The sequence below is a fragment of the Vigna radiata genome, unplaced genomic scaffold, assembly GCF_000741045.1.
Source record: "Vigna radiata var. radiata cultivar VC1973A unplaced genomic scaffold, Vradiata_ver6 scaffold_228, whole genome shotgun sequence".
Lineage (NCBI taxonomy): Eukaryota > Viridiplantae > Streptophyta > Magnoliopsida > Fabales > Fabaceae > Vigna > Vigna radiata.
Window position 1 is genome coordinate 349,739 of NW_014543255.1, and position 19,965 is coordinate 369,703.

The window sequence follows — 19,965 nt, forward strand, 5'->3', positions numbered from 1 at the left end:
TGTTTTAGCACTTTCATTTTGTTAATTCTACATTGTGAGTTTGATTCTTGTTTCCTGTTAGGATTTTTAAACTTTGTTTTTAAGTTTTCAACATTTTATTACATTTAGATGATTGTTTTAGGAACCTGTTTCATTCCCTTTAGTTTTCCAATACTTTTAATTGTTGATTCTGAATTTGATATTACGGTGTTAAGATGTGTGCATATAATTTTGATTTCAGCTTTGGCTCATTGTTCTATATTCACTTTTCTTTCATTTTTATTTTGTTTCAATTCTGTTTTGATCTCTTTAGCATTGTATATACCAATTAGAGTTTGATTTTCTTCTCGTTAATCATTGCATTTCCAATCAAGTGTCACCTCCATTGCATTCTACCTTTAGATTCTTATGCTTTTCTTTTAGTTTCTTTTGATAAGTCATTTTAGTTTAGGTATTCCAATTATCTTTCTCCATCATAGATTACAGTCTTATTTCTTTTCCTTTGCATCATTTTAATTTCCCCTTTTGCATTCATTTTAGATAAAATCATTCGTTTGCATTAGCATTTAGTTCTTTTTTTTTTCAGATTCCATTTAATCTTCATTTTCCCCACCTAGTTTTAGTTTTATTAAATAAATAGGCTTAATTCTACAATTCTATCTTAACAAGAACCAAGTCCTTGGATTAGACCCTAGGTTGTCCCTATACTACACTAGTGGGGAATTTAGGTTTGTTGAGATTTTAGGAGACAAAAAATCCTTTCAACACAAACATGAACTTTCATTTACATACTAATTTTTTATTCTTTCTACTAGGTTACCGAGAATAGATTTAGGTAGATGATCTCTTCCCATCTAAGTGTTTCTATCGGTTTTCTCACACCTTTAAGCTTGAACGTTTGATAAAGGATTAAATGCACTTTTAGTGCTACCTAATAATTGGATAGTGATAACGATTGAGAAACAGTTATTTTCATGTGTCATTTTAGACCAAATTACACCCTTTAAGACTTAAAATGAGCTTAGAATCAAGTAAAACCCAATAAATGAGTCAGTCAAGAGTCAAAAGCTGTTTTTAGCGATATTATGCTTGTTTTGCATTATTTTGAAGCTATTTTGATGAAAGTGAACATGGAGACTAAAGATGAAGGTCTTAGACTCAAGACAGAAGAAGAAAATTGAAGAAAAGAAGAGTCTAGGAACCACCCGACGACAAAATTTCACCGCTGGGCAGTCCAGTGCGAGGAGGAGGCACCTGGCGTGGACGCTGGGCGGATTTGCGATCAGAGGCAAACCGCCGGGCGGGGGCCCCCTGCCGCCGGGCGGTGGCGCGATTAGGGGTAAACCGTCGAGCGGCATAAGTGTGCCGCCGGGCGGTTGTCCGTTGGGCCTGGGCCTGGGCCTGTTTTCTGTGACTCTCCTCAACTATAAATAGCCCTGTTGCGATTTCATTCTCATTCTTTTGACAGAAGAGGGCGACCAAACCTAATTTTCATTCTCTGGAGAGGATTTCTTGGATGCCTAGGCTCCTTTTCATCTTATCTAGGGTTTGCTTTTCTATTCTTCCATTATTTTCATCTAAGTTCACCATGACAATGGTGAACTAAACCCTTTTGTTGTTGGGGGAAACAATGTAATCTTTTGAAACTCTCTTTTATCGAAACTCTTGTTTATTTATATGACTCTTCATATGCTTTGATTATCAATTGTTGGGTTCTCATATGCGCTTAATGCTTTTATCGTTTAACTCATTGGATAATTGTTGTTTGTCTCTATTGATACGGGAACGTACAGTACTGTCATGAACTGGTGAGAAATTCCTTGATTAAGCAATACCAACCTAGGGATAGGGGGTAGGACGATCAATTGGTTTGCTTCTGTTCTTAATGCATTATTAATTGCTAAGGGAGGCTAGGGATAGCAAGCCGGTAATTAGTAATAGGTTCTTCTCGCCGAGGGATCGGGTTAAGGGTAGGCCAAGAAAGTTTGCATAACAATTAGATAATCAAGCACATTAAACAAGAGGAGTAGATAAGAGAGAGTGAATAAGATGAAATTGTAAACCCCCAACAACTTCATTCATCCATAGTTTTTTTCGTCAATTGAATCAACCACATTGCATGTTTATTTTATGTCTTTGCATTCACAACAATTAATTCTTTCTTTACAAGTCTTACGATTTTGATTCACACGAACGAGCCTTTCGAGTCTCTTGGGAAGAACGATATCGGGTATTACCGATTATATTACTTGCACGATCTGGTACACTTGCCAGTGAATCAACAGATAGTTGTACCACTCAATGTAAAAATGTAAGTTGTTGTGTTCTTTCTATCATCTAGATCTCTTCCGAAGTCTGCATCAGAAAATCCTTGTAAAGTGAGATTAATTCTTCTAAAAGACAAATGCATATTTGAAGTGCCCCTTAAATATCTCAATATCCACTTCATACCTTCCCGATGCTCCTTTCTAGGGTTTGATGGAAACCTACTCACAACTCCTACTACATGTGCTATGTTAGGTTTGGTGCAAAACATAACATACATCAAGCTTCTTACTGTATATGCATATGGTACTTTAGACATGTAACTTTCTTTCATCTGTCTAAGAAGATTGCCCTTTTGAAAACTTTAAGTAAGTTCCCAAAAGTGCATCTTGGCTTTTAGCATTTCTAACATTGAATTTGCTAAGCAATTTTTCTATATATTTCTCCTGAGATAAGTTCATAATACCTTTAGATTTATCCCTGTATATTCTCATACCAAGAATTTGTTTAGTTGGGCCAAAATCCTTCATTTCAAAATTTTCTGACCATTTTTTCTTGAACTTGTTAATTTCTGCCATATTAGCTCCTGCAATAAACATGTCATCAACATATAAAGGAAGGATGATATAATTGTCAACTTATATTTTTCACGTAACAACAATGATTTTCTTTATATCTGTGAAAACCTAAGTTTTTTTATAAACTCATTAAACTTCTTGTACCATTGTCTCTGTGCTTGATTCAATCCATACAAGCTTTTATGAAGCTTGTTTACAAAATTCTCCTTGCCTTGTGCTCCAAAACCTTCTGGTTGTGCCATAAAGATTTCCTCTTCAAGATCCCCATGTAGGAATGTAGTTTTGACATCTAAGTACTCTAGATGAAGATTTTCTACGACTACTATACTTAAGATGATTCTGATGGTAATCATCTTGACAACAGGAGAGAAAACTTCTGTAAAGTCAATGCCTTGTTTCCATTGGAACCCTTTCACTACAAGTTTAGCCTTATATCTTCTATTATCGCCTGATTCTTCTTTTAATCTATAGACCCACCTATTTTGCAAAATCTTCTTTTCTTCTGGTAGCTTGGTTAAAGACCATGTTTTATTCTTCTGAAGAGACTTTATCTCATCTTTCATTGCTAGTTCCCACTTAACATATTCATCTCCCTGCATAGCCTCATCAAAATGCTCTGGCTCACCAACATCAGTCAATACAAGCAGTTTAATAAAGGATAATACCTTTGTGGTGCTACAATTGTTGTGCTGGATCTTCTAATCACGACTTTAGGAGTTTTTGACTCTACTACGTGTTCTAGTTCTGACTCAAACTTTACTTATGTATTCTTCCTTCTGTTGACTACATCACTTTCTGAAATTTCTACTAATGATTTTAGCTATGCATTTACGAATTATATAGTCTTGTCTTTATAGAACATGTTTTCATTAAAAATAACATTTCTACTTCTGATAATTTTCTTGTTTTTTGTTCATCCCAAAACCTGCAGTCATATATGTCAAATCCATAGACAATGAAATAACATTGTTTTTCCTTACAGTCCAGTTTATCTCTGCTATTAGAGTCCAATAAAATATATGAAGCAGAACCAAAGACTTTTAAGTGTGAAAGACTTACCTCATTTCTAAACCACACCTCTTTAGGTAACTTATAGTCTAAAGGAACTAATGATCCTCTATTTATAAGATAGGATGTTGTGTTTATTGCTTCTACCTAAAATGCTTTAGGTAGTCTTGACTAAATTCTTATACATCTTGCTTTCTCAATTAAGGTTTTGTACATTTTTCTACCATACTGTTTTGTTCTGGTGGTCCTGGAACTATCTTGATCATTTTGATCCTATTATCTCAAGAAAAATCCTTGAATTCAACGTTTTCATATTCTCCACCATTATCAAACTTCAAACATTTAGCCTTTAAACTTGTTTGAGTCTCAACCTCCTTTTTCTAACTTTTAAATACAGAAAAGACATTAGATTTATTCTTATGAAAGTAGACCTATACATTTCTTGTAGAATTATTAATAAAGGTTATGTAATATTGTGAATCACCAAGGGATTTCACTAGAGTTGGCTCCTAAACATCTCTATGCATCAATTATAGTCTTTTAACTTTAGATGTCTTACCTGTTTTGGAGAAGCTAATTTTTTTTTTCTATTTTCCAAAGATACAATGTTCACAAGGCCCATTGTCAACATGCTTTAAGTTGGGTATTTGACCTTTTGAGATCATGAGTCTCATTCCTTTCTCACTCATATGCCCAAGCCTTTTGATGGAAGATGACTTTAGGCTTCAATCAAGAAGACTCTCCAAATCTAGAGAAAGCAGCAAAAGGAGTAAATTGATGGAGTGAAATTGATGCATAGAAGGTGTTTGATGAATGTGTTAATGAAGGCAATGATGGTGTTTGGAGCCTCTAAGCTTAGAAGGACTTCCTACTAAGGAAGGAAGCTAGAGGAGAGTAGTTGAATTTGAAATTCAAAGGGTGACTAAAGAGTATAAGAGGCTGGAATAAATTCTTCAGCATTTCATTACATTCAAAAGTGGGCAAAATAAAATGAGATGACCCTTCTATTTATAGGTGAAGAAGGGCCATGTTTCGAAGGTAATCTTCCTTCTAATTTCAAATGAAAACGTGCAAGAGGCGCCGACTAATTTAGATCACGCAGGCCATGCTCCAAACAGGCCAACAAAGACACATGGGAAAATGTTACTCATGTGACTAGGCTTCAAAGGGTTTTAGTTGGGCCAATTCTTATTCTGGAAGCCAAAAACCTTCACAATTCCAATTCGGAAGCTAAGATGCCAATTCGTAAATCACCCATTTTGCTTCTTAGCTTAGTTCCTTTGCTTCCCTAGGCTAATCAAGCCTCTTGGCTGGTTGATCCATGACCTCTTAGCCTTATTGGATCCTACAAAACAATAATTACAAGTATTTATTAGTTAGAATCCTTCTAAAGCTTAAGGAAAAACAAGAAAAAGCTTTTATAAGTCCTTCTTTCTTGTTAAGAAAGGGAAGTAGAAGAAGAACTTATAAAAGCTCTTTCTTGTTTTTCTCTAAGCCTTAGAAGGATTCTAATCAATAAATACTTGTAATTCTTGTTTTATAGGATCCAATAAGGCTAGAAGGTCATGGATCAACCAGCCAAGAAGCTTGATTAGCCTAGGGAAGCAAAGGAGCTAAGCTAGGAAGCAAAATGGGTGATTTCTGGATTGAGAACTTAGCTTCCGGACTGGAACTGTAAAGGTTTTTAGCTTCTGAAATAAGAATTGGCCCAACTGAAATCCTCTGAAGTTGAGCCGTGCGAGTGGCATTTTCTCTATGTGTCTTTGTTGACCTGTTTGGATCATGACCTGCGTGATCCAAATTAGTTGGCGCCTCCTGCACATTTTCATTTGAAAATATGAGGGAAATTAGCTCAGAAATAAGGCCCTTCTTCACCTATAAATAGGAGGGTCATCTCATTGTATTTGTCTCAATTTTAAGTGTAATGAAATGCTAAAGAATTTATTCCAGCCTCTTATATCTTTAGTCACCCTTTGGATTTCGAATTCAACTCCTCTAGCTTCCTTCCTTAGTAGGAAGACCTTCTAAGCTTAGAGGCTCCAAACACCATCGTTGCCTTCATTCACACATTCATGTAACATCTTCTATGCATCCATTTCACTACATCAGTTTACTCTTTTAGCTACTTTCTCTGTATTTGGAGGGTCTTCTTGATTGAAGCTTGAAGTCATTTTCCATCACTAAACTTCTCTTGTGAACATCTTCGCTTAAGATCAAGTCACAAATTTTATCAAACTTCAACTTGTTGTTGTGGGAAGAATTCCTAACTGCAGTAATAGTTTCACCCCAACTTTTCGGAAGAGATGATAATAAAGCAAATGCTTTTACTTCATCATCAAAAGTTATATGCAATAATTGTATTAAACTCACTAATATGATGAGTAACCGAGTTACCTTCACCCATTTTGATGAGGTTAACAAGTTTGCGAATCAATTACACGTTATTGGTTGCAGATGACTTCTCATCCATATTTGACTATGCCTGCATCAAATCTCCACTTGTTTTCTCGTTCATGATGTTGAATGCAACAATCTTGACTGATGTTAACTGGATCACACCAAATGTTTGTCGACCTAACAACTTCCAATCTGATTGTTCCATGTCATCTGGCTTTTGCCTTCTTAAGGGTAAGTACAACTTCTTCTGTTTCACAAACTTGTTTTCCAAAGCTTGAATGCCCTAGCCCTGTATGTTTTCCGAATGATAGAAAAATATAAGTAATCACCTTAGTTATATTAAAGTATTACATTCCTTAAAAATTTATCTTTTCTATTTTCCAACTCTCCAAACTTAATGTAGTAAATATGAACTTATGCCCAAAAATGGATATATGTACTTAATGACAAATATATTCAACTGCCTTAGATATTTGATGGCATGTACCATCCTCTCTCTCCTCGAATATAATAACATTTAACACAAAATGATGGGGGCACTCAAAGTAGAAACTACTATATATATTGAAATTGAATTGAAATAGATAAGTAAGAAACTGGGAGGGTGTGGGAAAGTGAACTCTTAGAATTACATGAACCCGATTTTTCGTTCTAAATTGCAAACAAGTGGCCATCATCATAGCCAATAACCCAAATGAGGAATCAGAAGGAAAGAAGGGTGTTGGAACATAAAATGATGCTCTCCACAACTTTTATTGGCCGCTTACAAAAACTATACCACACTTCCCTCAAAAACCTCCCAAGAGAAAGCAAGAAAAGGAAAAAAAAAAAAAAAGCAAAGACTTTCTATCCAAGAGAAAAGAGAGAAGCAGAGACAGGATCTGAGGATGATCAACAACTGCCAAATCCCTTAACACTACATACAAACTTACAACAACTCCTACTTGTTTAAATTGGATTCTTCAAGTTTTGAGGCAGCCAGTTTATCCAAAAACCACACCAACTTCCCCATAGCTGGTTGGACCATTCTGGCTGGTATTAATGGGCAGTCAGGTCCAAGATCATCTATTGCCAAGTGCACAGATTCTGCTTTGCTGTCACCAGTGACAACTACTGCAACATTTGATGCAGAATTGATGACAGGCATGGTGAATGTGATTCTCTCAGGTGGGGGTTTAGGGGAGTCAGTAATGAAAGTTACCCATTCTTCCCTTTCATTCAGTGCTGAGTGGTTGGGAAACAATGAGGCAATGTGGCCGTCTGGACCCAATCCCAGTAGAATGAGATCAAACTTTGGACAGTCACTAATCTCTGAGACACTGACAACACGAGTTTTCACGAACTGTCGAATCACAAACTCATAATCTTCAGCAGCTTCTTCTGCTGACACAGAATCGTTAATAGAATGCACATGACTGGGGACAATAGGAACCTGCTAATGTAATAATTATATCAGCAGAGAAATATAAAGGGATGTCAAGTAATCTCATGGAATCTTAAAGAGATAGACATACAGAGACAAAAAAGGAGATTATTTTTCACGTTAATCTAAAGATCTATATCGGATTCTCTACCTGAGTTTTTAGTGCTGTCTCTCTGCCGTGGCTTCAAAGTATTATGTTTTAAAATAGGTAAAATATCTTTTTTGTTCCAGGTTTGGTTACAAATATTAGAAATGGTCCCCATTTTATTTTTCTGTTCAATATAATTCTAAAAAACGTAATTATGTTCAATTTAGTCCTTTTTTTGTTCAATGTAGTCCTAAAGAACGTAATTTGTGTTCAATTTAGTCATTTTTACAAACTCCGTGAACCACAAACAAGGACTAAATTGAACACAAATTACGTTCTTTAGGACTACATTGAATATAAAAAGGACTAAATTAAACATAATTACGTTCTTTAGGACTATATTGAACAGAAAAATAAAATGGGGACCAGTTTGAATATTCGTAACCAAAATTGGGACAAAAAAAAGTATTTAACTTTTAAAATATATTAAAACCTTTCATAATACATCGGAGTATTTTGAAAACACGGCAGAGAAACAATACCAAAAAAACCAGCAGAGAATCTGGACTCCTATATCATAGGTTCACATGCTGCATTTGTTGAACTCAGTATTTAAATAGAAAGAGAGCAAGCAAATCCTGAATTATATATTTTGCTGTCAAGGAATTTATCAACAAGTTTGTCACGCGTTTCACAGAAGAAAAAAAATTCAATTCAGGAACATTTATATTTTCTTAATTAACACCTTGGAATTATAGCAACTACAACACAGGAAAACATTTAAGAAATGAAATGCACGGAAGGACAATAGTGAAGACATAAACCTAACGCCTGAATATTCAATGTTGTAGATCCTAGAATATAGAAATATTCCAATTCCCCAAATGCAAAAGTATATATCATTAGAATAACAGCTATCCTTATAAAACGTAAATCATGGAGAACAACCAAATCATCTAGCTAAACAAGAAAACAAAAAACCTTTGACAACAGTTGAACCACACCTCTTTTCTGTATTCATTTACAAAACTGTTGGGATAAATACATCAAAAGCAAGTCGTACACCCCTGGGATATCATAATGCATCTTATATTTCCATTTAACCTGTAATAAGGGAATAGTTTTCTTGAATGCTGAAAGCATTTTTGACACAGTACATACATACATAGTCTGCTGAAGGTATAATATGTAATGTGCTAAGAACCCCCTTTTCCAAACTATGCCTCAGTAATTTATGACCATCATGGTGGATGTCTCGTATTTCACTAAGATTTCATTAATGCTTGGAAACTTCTAACTCAAACTGTATGACTCCAAGCAGAAAACATACATCTCAATTCATAGGGGATTCCAAGATGGCATAGAGGATAAATTAGACCAAGAAATAAATTTCAGCCAATTTAAATCATTCATCAAACGTAAAATTCACATCAATATCACTAAGGCCTTATTCACTTGAGTGGATTTGAGGGAGAATAATTGAGTAGATTTGAGAAGATTTGAAGGTAATATTTTTTGTTGTTTATTTGGGTGAATTTGGAGGTAAACGAGAATGGATTTGGAAGTAAAGTTTGTGAGAATTAGTATAGGATTTAATTTATGTGACAGATTAAAAAAATTTACTTCCAAATTCACTCTCACTTATCTTCAAATCTATTCAAATAAATAACAAAAAAAATTATCTTCAAATCCTCTCAATTACTCTCTCCCAAATCCACTCAAGTGAACAAGGCCTAAGGTAATCAAGTAGGAATATAGACAAAAAAATTCAATCTAATTACACCTTTTTTGTGTCCAATAATTACATTCTAGTTTTCTACTGTAATTAATCATACTCGGACACAAAAACACTGCCGACATATTATCTTCAAGAATTCATTCCTATATTCCTCGTCATTCTTTAATATCCATGTAACTCCCAGAAAATACCCATGGATCATGGAAAATAGAAATGTGGATCAAGATGCCTTTCTGCATGGCAATCCTGCAGAAAGCACCATACACTTGCTGTACAGGATTTATTTCAAATTCACCCCTACATATTGCTGTCATTAAGAAATCATTACTAAAGCACAATAACTCATTCTAAGTATAATAATGCCACAACGTTCAAGAATAACTGTTGGTCCTCAGCATTTGAGACCTTTATCCTGAAAAACAAACCTGACAACCAACTTCCCATACATGGAAGGAAAATAGAAAAGTTGGAGGCACATGCAACCGACTGGCAATGTACTACCTCTTTGTAGCAAGAAAATAACAAACTTTCAGGTGCAATATTCTTCCAATTTGAAAGATTTCTTATGTGTTGCATGAATTCCTCTTTCTTATAATGATATGATCAATCCTCTTAGGACTGTAGGAATCCCCACCATTGTAATTGGTATTTGGTAACGCGCATAGTTTAATAACCCAGTAAATGAAACGTAAACGACCATCCAAGAAAGAGCTATTTGGTCTCATCCACCTTGGAGGATAGGTTATAAAAAGCCCAAAACTAAATGAGTGTTACTGTAAAATGTTTCGAAATTAAGTATAACTCCTTTTAGAACTTTCTGCTTCTACTTCTCATATTGTCAATATATATAAAAAAAAAGTTCATTTGCAACCAAAAGCTCTTGCTGCAGAAATTGTGTTTACTGATGATATTGTCTGCTGGAGAATCAATAAATTCTGAAAGTATCACCAGTTATGGTTTCTGAGGTAGTATAACGAGCGATTTCCTTTCACATATTTGGCATTAGCAAGCTTTATGAACTGCAAATCCACTTAAGCCAATGAACTTTTTTAACACATTGGCTACATGAATGTAAACTGATTCGATAAGAGAATGTGCCGAATTTGATTCAGCATCTTCTCCTGAGCCTCACAACATAACCAGAGATTCACTTTGAGCACGTATTAGGGACCCAAAGCTCTCTTTTTCAAAATATGGATCCATCTTAAAAAATTATCAAGGTCATTGGCTCCCATTTCCGGAAAATCACGGGTCCTTCAAAGCCATCAATGAAGTAATTTCAAAGCAAAATTGAGAATGAAACAGAAGGGGGTACTTAATCTCTGCAGGATGCAGATGTCAGGGGGGGGAAGTTTTTGCTTCACAGACTCGAATGAATCAAATTACACAGCAGTTGCAATTAGAAAATTAGATGTTGGGAACACCCACAACATGCCATCAAGCAGTTAAAATGCTCAAACACGAAAGTATTATACCTTGACGGTAAGCTAATGAAACTGAAGACACAACAGTGGAAAATTAAACAAGTAATAGACAGTGCAATAATGAAGAGAAACTTCAATATTTCAGCTGATAGTTTAGATAAAGTTAATGAGAAAGCGTCCACCGTAGGACTACTAATTAACTGGAAGTATTATTTTCTAGTGATAATATGAATCTCTCAGTCAAAACCTTCATAACTCATGTAGTTTCTACAAGCAACCAGTAGGTCTTACTCAAATGCATGAAGATCCTTTGTGATATTTGATCATGATTTTCAGCAAACATTTGAGTCATCTATCAATATAGGTCCAATACATCAGGTATTGCTAAAAGTTCTCATTTCCCTCGCAAACAAGGATTCAAGTTCTGGGGCTAAACATGTAAAAATTTCTGATTTCCAACCTATTATTTCAGACAAACATGTTTTTCAGCAAGCACATTTTAGTTTTTCAGTCAACAACAGGAATAGGACAACTCCAGTCACATTTATCTTGCTTCAACCCGAGGTTGTCCAGAAGAATTTTCCTGGAGCAATTGGCGAGTTTGGATTCTTGAGCATCTTCCATTAAGTTTAAAGCAATTAAAAAAATTGAAGTAAAGTGCAGATCCGGTTTGCAATTGATAATTTAATAATGAATCCGAGGATATGCAAGAATGCCAGAGAATTAACAGGGAAAGCCAATGACTGCCAAATCAAATTATCAAGTTGGGGTCTCACACCGTGAATTTTAAACCAGATCCCTCAAGATATGGGACTCAATTAATTTATATTACTGAAACAGCTAACGCACTAAATTTTTTAGGATGAACAAAGATAGGTGTAGCAAATGACCTACCGCTTTTGCATCAGGATTTTCCAAAGATCAAGTCTCACAACTAGCTGGAACCCTCAACATTTTGCTGATGTATCCACCAGGCATCCTGTTGTTGTAACAATGTCACAAATACTCCAAACCAGGTTAACTACAGTCAACCTAAATTCCATGAAATTTTGGAAACCTTTACAATGATCTCAGTCCCTTGGACATACCAGACCATATCAACTTACAGTATATCTCAACTAAAATGATCTTTCAAGAGAACTAACTGGTGAATCTCAATTCATCTTGGCAGTTTGCACAACCCATAACATATCTCACCATTACCAAATACAGAGTAGTATTGTAAGTGATCTCCTGGATCGATTTGGAGGCCCATTTGGGTTTTCCAGCTATCTTATGTTTGTCAGCACCAGCTGCTATCATAATTAATCTTTTCAAGAAAAAAGTCTCAGTCCTAACTTGTGCAAGAAGAGACTCTGAGATATGTAAAACCAGGGCACTTCTTCCTGGCCTCTCCAGGTGTGGTCCGTAATAAGTAGTCCTACTCTGAGATATATTTCCCAGTCCCTGACTTTGTTGCTAAAGTTTCTATGGCAGATCCAACCATGTACATGACTCAAGAAATCACTGGAGAAGTCATCCCCTCAATTCGGACTATCTTAGCGGAACATACTAGTACAAACATTTAAACAAAAAGGTGCATGAGCAATCATATAAACTTCAGATCAAGGATTTAACATGTAAAAGAAATTGAAAAAACCATAACATTCATCTATATAGACAGAATATTCAGGAAAGACTCCTCTACGATTTTGTAAAAGAATGACTTTATGCCCCTGTCAAACTGTCTTAGTGCATAAACTAGGAATATTCACCATCACAATCTTTCAGAACAAGCACAATCCATTCCTCAACTTAAAACCAATTTGGATATTAGCCTTTTGAGAATTTAAACTTATGTGGATATATGTATATGCCTTCTGTTCCACCCTTCAAAAAAGAAAGAGAATGCAGAAGCAATTTGTAGCAAACTACAGCGTATGCCTGTTAATCCAGTCAATTATAAAGGGTAAACTACTACCTTACTAAGGTTCAACTTCCACGTCAGAATAAAAGCTAAATCTCATAAATAGTAAAAATAAAATCCAAACTACTAAAAGAAGCACCACTTTATTGACTACACACATTCAAAAATAGTCACCTTGCAGCAAAAATATAATGTTTCATGTGACCAAGAGAATTTTCCGAAGCTTTTTGTGTGCACTCAAATTAAAACAGCTATTAAATTTTCTCAGCAATCTGTCAAGACCAGAAGAAACCAAAGCTCTCCTTCTTTTTAGATGATATCACTGCTTTACTTTGTTAGAGTTTCCTCTTTAAGAAGCAATCAGCAGAAGGTATAGAAAGGAACAGTTTAAACTGTTATGAGAGTAAACCATTTTGTTACTTAAAACTGGATAAAGCAGTGAGAAACATGGGGCACAACCTTGGACAAAAGGCCATCTTTAGCAAGCTTATAATTGCTTTCAGCATGGTTTTTTGCCACAACACGCTCATCAGCCCAGAAAATATACCACTTGGACCAGTCCACGGTCTTGTTATATGGAGCTTCGCAGAGTTTTCTGTAACCAAACTTAATGTTTTAAATCAACAATAAATCATAAAAGCAAAGAAAGATATGAAAAAGATAAGATACAGATACCCCATTAAGCCAATGAGAGAACCACCAGATAAAGCAATTGCAAAGACTCCTCGCTCTTTAACTGATGCCTCTGATAACTCAGCAACATAGTCTGCCAAATCAGTCATTAGCTCGTCCAAACTCTCATGAATCCTCAACTCTCCTCTATTTTTCTGACCATCAGAAAGAGCCATGGTTCCAGAGAGTCCAATAGCTATATTTTGTAACCAGAAAAGACAAAAAGAAAAGCATCAAAATCATTTCATGTAGAAATAATAAAGTTAGTGAAATTCAAAATACAAACAGCTTTAACATTTAGTCTTCCAAAACCTAAAACACAAAGGAAATTTCAAAGTTGTTCAAGATCCAGCTTCATATCCAGAAAACAAATTTCTGGTCAAGCGAAACAGAAAATAAGAATATAGCTAAGCAATTACTTCAATTTTTACTTTTTGTTTGACTACATATTATAAAGCTGAAGGTTTTTTTTTTTTTTTTAAATCTATAAGCTACTGCTAACCCCCATGAATTCAATTTGCTAGTGGACTCTCTAATTGTCAAAAAAGAAAACAATTGAACAAAAAGGTATCATCGCCACAACCTAAATTTCCAGAGATCGAGACCTAGAAATGAAAACGGCTCAAAACAAGCGCACACTAGCAGAAAAAGAAAACTACAGAAGAAGAAACACATGTCCCAGATCATAATACATGTTAAATTGACACCCTCTACTGCTGCGGAAACTAATAAAAGAACAAAGCATGATAGTCAATCATAGTCTCATGCAGTTTAACATAACCTGAAACTGTATCACACACAGAATCCAAACTTTTCACAACAAAATAACGAAAGAAAACACTTACATAGAAAAATATAAAAATAGAGAGAAGATGGTTCGCAGAAGAAGCTGACGAATGGAGAAGATGTTATATATATATATATATATATATATATATATATATATATATATATATATAATTATTTTTTCCTTGTGTGAAGATTTGGATTGTCTACCATTCCAAGGAATTCAATCATAAAAATTTCCATACTATTATTATAATCATTACAAAATTATAAAATACAATAGTCAAAAAAAAAAAGAACATATATCAAACCAATCAGAATTGATAGATGCATAATACAAGTAACCTAGTACAGTTAATCTTTTGAACTGCACATCACATTATCATAGACAAAATATATGCAGTCTAGTATTTAATCACTGATTATGATGTACCTTTTTAAGAATTTACATAAGTAGGTCTTGCAAAATTATATATATGTGTGTGTGTGATGTCATTGCTATTGATGTAATCTTTTAATATAAATGCATGCTCAGTTTTATGAAAGTATGGGGTAAAAAAAAATGTTTTTCCAAAAATATAATTTAACACTAACCAAGAAAAGGTTTACTCTTCAGAAAATTATTACTAAGACGAGTAATTATGTTAAGTTGGGTATAAATATTTAAAGAAGAAGCCTTTATCAAGAATTTGGTAGGAAATGTTAAAAGGATAATGGTATTAATGAAGAATTTATACCTTGATAGGTATTAGTGCATCAAATGATGTTGACAGAACACACAACACTGTGTTTTTGTCCACTGATAGATTAAAATGAAGATTGTGGCAGAACTTTGTTTGTAGTAAAACAATAATCTTATGTTAAGAACAGATAACATAATAATGAGAAATCTCAGTATCCTAAATCTCCTGCCATAAACAGAAGCTAAAAGTGAAATAAAAACATAACTAAGAATTGCTCAAGTAAATTTCATTGGATGGTTTTAAAAAATAAGTTTTTTTTTTTTAATTTTTGTTAAATAACTTTTCTTTATAAAAAAAATCTTTTAGTGGATAAAATATATTAATAGCAATTAAAAATGGATTTAAATTGTTATAAATTCTTTATTTTTTTTAATCTTTATATTTTGTATGTTTTTTTAGTTTTATATTTAAAAATTACTCATTTATGTCTTATTATAAAATGTGCACACATAGTGCACAAATGTTATCTATGTTCACTGGTCATTATAAAAATTGTCGTTTTAAAAAATAATTTATTAATTAGTTTATTTAAAGCTCAATAAATACATAAAACTTTAATAAAATAAATTAAAAGTGAATTAAATAAGATTTTTTTAAGAGATGTTATACTAAATTAAGTTTAACTTACTTATAATTATAAAATAACCTTTATCCAGTTACAACTATTTAATAATCTTGATGGAAATACAACCAAACTTGTGTTAAATTTAAATTCCTCACTTACAAAATTGTATAGCTCGAGGTCAATGTTTAATAATAATGTTTTATTTTATTACTTATTACTATAAAAAAAAAACCATGCTGTCAAACCAAAGAACATGTAATAAACATTGAAATAATTATATTGATATTTTTAACTCTTATTTTATCTATATAAACACTTCTTTTAAAAAAATAAATCAATTCTTTATTTGTTATTTGTTTCACGAATGTAGAAAATCAGCTGATTAAAACATATATACAAATATACAAATGAGTACTTGTGTCTTGTAAGAATTAAACACAATATTTTACTTTACTTCACTTCACAAAGAAATGAATATGAACACTTCTAGTAAATAAATTATTCAACAATCATACTTTGAAAATATTTTTTTAACAATATTTTAATATTATTTATGTGAGAGTATATGATTAATCTAAAATTACTTCACAATCAATAATAATAATAATAATCATAAATACTAACATAGATTAATCACAAAATGATATATAAATGATGTTAAAATATTATTAAGAAAAATGTTGTGAGAGTATATTTATCCTAAAATCTGATATCCTCTTCGTCCACCCATATACACTTGTTATCAAATTTCGAATATTGAATAAAATAAATATTAAATAATATTTATTTTTAATAGAAACATTTATCTTCAGGGTTTCAATTATATATAGGAGGTATTTTAAAGCATAATTATGTTTTAAATGGAATTAGATTTGAAAATATTATTTCAATTAAAATGCAGAAAGATCTATGAAAACATAAATATAGTACAAAATAAATATGGTAATACCCATTTAAATAGTATAAAAATTATTAAATAAAATATCATAAAATTTGATAATTCATAGTCAATAGATATTAAACATACTAAATATTAAGTTTAATGATTAACATTTTTTTTTGTCAGAATCTCAAATAAGAATTCCACTTTTTTTTTTTTCCTAATTTTTGAAAAATTAAACAAATAGAGTCATGTTGTTAAATTGGACCAACGTCGTTAGATTGGTGTATACATGATTGTGTGTTTTTTTTAATAACGTAGGTAATATGATTAATAGGTGATTGTGACGTGTAAATTCATATTTTTTTAATTAAAGAAATTACGAAAATTGTAATTAAATCCAATCCTTTTGTAATTGAGAAAAGAAATTGGGAAAAGTCAGTGTGTTTTCGAATTAGGACTCCTTAACGAAAAGAAAGTGAGTGTTTGTTCGAATTAGGAATGAATCAGAAATAATGGAAATTAGGGTTTACAGTACTTTGAAATTGTGTGCGAGGTTTTCTTGATTTAATGATAGTTGGCTTGGTGTTAATTGTTGAATCTGCATAAGAATGCAAATATTTGATTCCTCCTCTGGACATATCTATTTGTTCAATAAAATTGAAGAATAGAACCTATAAAATTGTTGATGTTCAAAACTTTTTTGAAGCCATAATTGTCCCTGAGCTGTAGAGAATGAAAAGCTCGAAAAGACGGAATCTGCACTAAAAGCTCTTGCTGAATAGGAAAAACTGGTGGAGAAGGTACTATATGAATCAAAAAGACTAAAATAAGAGGCAGAAGAGAATTCGAAGGTTACTTGTGTTTTCCGTAATCAAATATTCAAATTCGTGGCTTAGTGGAAATTAGTGTCCCAATTTTGCATTCTCTTTTCTTGATTTGGTGATAGTTGGTTTGGTGTGGATTGTTGAATTGCAAAAGAAAGTAATTATTTGATTCCCCTATGGACATGTCTATTTGCTCGTTGTTTTCACTGACTTTCTTCCTAAAGTCGAACCACAGATCGCGAAAATTACTAAAACCCTAAAATCGCTTAATTTGAAATTCGTATAAATCCTAGTTTTCCAAAATGAATCACAGTTTCTCTTACTGATTCTTAATTTTTTGCCAATGAATCCTAATTCAAAGAAAGAAGTCTAACTTTCTTTTTGCAATCTCTCATTCAAAAAAAAGTCATCACTTAAATTAAATTTTTTTAACATTTTCTTTAATTAAAAATAATAATGTACACATCAGAATTTAAAAAAAACATATTTAGCATGCCACATTAATGTTAGTCTAATGATGTTTCACCAAATATAACGACTCTAATTGTAGTAATTTTTCAAAAATAAAGATCCAATTGAGTAAAAAAATAAGTATGGATCCTATTTGAGATTCTCACCCAAAAAAATGACTTGTCAAATCATTAAACTAAATATTAATACATTTATCTAGTGTAATACTAACATGGAATATGTACAAAAATCACATAATACTATGCAAGTTTTACAAAAGATAAGGAACCACTATAAAAACATTTAACTAAAACATAAAAGATCACTCGGCAACATCATTGACCTCCATTAAAGGCATGTCGGTACCTAACTCATCTATGCTCATACCAATAGGTGATCATTATAAAAGAGAAACATTACAGAAAGAAGAAAAGGTAAGATAAGCTAGAGTTCAAAAGAAAACTTCATAAACCGATTTAAGCATATAACATATTAGTTCAACATTTATAACATATCATAACTTATATGAACATACATACAGATGACTCTAGACTTAATTATCCAGATACATGCTTTGACATAGGGCTTCGCTATAGGTGTGCACTTATAGTAGTATTTATGTTCTAAAGAGTTATGAACATAGGGGTTATCACCCTATTACTCATGAGGTTAATCTTTCGCCTAAGATCAAAAGTCTAGGGTAAAGACCTCCTATCATTCTCTCATCCACTCCTATTCATCTTTATGAGTTGAATCACTCGTAGTATATTAGTATACCTCTTCTCTGAACTCCCACATCTCAAGCATACACTATATACACTATATATATTCACACAAACATTATACTCACTAGTAACATTAAGAATAATACAGATCACTACCAAACAACCAAAGGAATAAACCAAAGCATGAAATATAAATTGGCACTCAATGCCACTCTTCTTGCAAAATGGCTCGGTTAATGACACCATTCTATTGCTCAGCGACCTAGTCTTAAAATGGTTCCAAACCTGAAAGTGGCGCTCAATGGTGACCTACCACCGCTCAAGGCCAGACCATTCACAAAAATGACCGCTTAGTGGGAAAAGTAGGTGCTCAACGGTCTATAGCAAAATTGCTTCCAAACTTGCAGTACCCAACTAGCATTTAGCATCACATTAATCCTGCCCAATACCATATAAAAAAATAACCACTTCAATATATGTGATTTAGGAAATCATGGACCTGTTCAGATAATTAAATTGATACTCCTAACTCAGTGCTTAGTTCAAAACAATTTTTAACGTCAGAATGAACACCAACTTGATCTAATGGTCAAATCATCAATTTCCTCAACTACCACAGTCTAAACAGAACCAACACTCGGTTCAAGCAATCAACATACCATAGAATTCAATATAAAAAGCAATCATGTTCAACATACCAAATTCAACCAACAATATCCAACTCACGCACACTAAAACATCTAACTTCCCTTACCTGATAAATGTCCAAAAAGCTCTAGGGGTCCTAAGATAGCTCCACAAGCATAAAAAAACTCTATCTACTCCTACTAACAACAAAAAACATGATCAAGACACGTTGTTAGAACCACTGATCAGTAGAGAGTCTTATAGAACACTTATGTCTCACATGTAAGCTGGAATCGTCCACATACACAAAAAAACATAAGAACCAAAGAAAAAAAAGTACAAACCAACTTACTCTTTCACAGAAATTGGTCAGCTAGAGTTGAAGACCTTACCTCAAGGATTACTCAGGCGGTCTCTAATCTTCAAGTAGATGAACAAGGAATTAGAATCTTTAGAGAGAGGATAAAGAGCTCTAAAGAACAGAAGTTTAGAAAGATTGTATTATTTTAGATAATAAAGCTCATTTATATAAATTATATGTACTTTAAACTTTTAATATTAAAATAACTGAGTCTCATTATTTTAAACATGTTGTCATCTCTAAGACACGATTTTCTAGGCATCACATTCTCCCCAACTACAAAATTTTTTACCCTAAATTTTAAACTCACCAGGAAATAGATGTAGGCATGACTTCCTCATATCATCCTCTAACTCCCAAGTAGAGTCACCTATTCTCCTATCCCAAACTACCTTAACTAGACTGATAGAATTTCCTCTAAGGTACTTTGTTTGACGATCTTCTATACTGAAAGAAACATCTCCAAAAAGAGATATTCTCTAACTTGCAACTTCTTTACTTTTATCACATAAGAAGGATCAAA

At 33.1% G+C, this 19,965-nt stretch overlaps 1 protein-coding gene across 3 annotated transcripts; it reads right to left on the minus strand.

The window, feature by feature from the left end:
* Window positions 1-6,832: 6,832 nt before the first annotated feature.
* On the minus strand, window positions 6,833-14,382 carry LOC106753412 (probable 6-phosphogluconolactonase 1). Of its 3 annotated transcripts, none has more exons than XM_014635216.2 (4): window positions 14,324-14,382; window positions 13,482-13,674; window positions 13,266-13,401; window positions 6,833-7,659 (listed from the first exon to the last, which is right to left on the minus strand). In XM_014635216.2, exons 2-4 carry the CDS (start codon window positions 13,652-13,654, stop codon window positions 7,168-7,170), a joined length of 801 nt encoding a protein of 266 aa, XP_014490702.1. In that variant the 5' UTR covers window positions 13,655-13,674; window positions 14,324-14,382; the 3' UTR covers window positions 6,833-7,167. The 3 variants fall into 3 exon arrangements, with proteins under 3 accessions (XP_014490702.1, XP_014490703.1, XP_022633236.1); XM_014635217.2 differs by lacking the exon at window positions 14,324-14,382 and adding an exon at window positions 14,260-14,283; XM_022777515.1 differs by lacking the exon at window positions 14,324-14,382 and adding an exon at window positions 14,171-14,253.
* Between the last annotated feature and the right edge of the window lie 5,583 nt (window positions 14,383-19,965).

What these genes read in the sequence shown, in the direction of transcription:
- LOC106753412 (XM_014635216.2), bottom strand. Translation starts at nt 13,654, where the DNA reads ATGGCTCTTTCTGATGGTCAGAAAAATAGAGGAGAGTTGAGGATTCAT. An exon ending in TCTCTCATTGGCTTAATGGG is followed by an intron (nt 13,402 to 13,481) that starts GTATCTGTATCT and finishes GTTTGGTTACAG; the next exon opens with AAAACTCTGCGAAGCTCCAT. An exon ending in AAGATGGCCTTTTGTCCAAG is followed by an intron (nt 7,660 to 13,265) that starts GTTGTGCCCCAT and finishes TTACATTAGCAG; the next exon opens with GTTCCTATTGTCCCCAGTCA.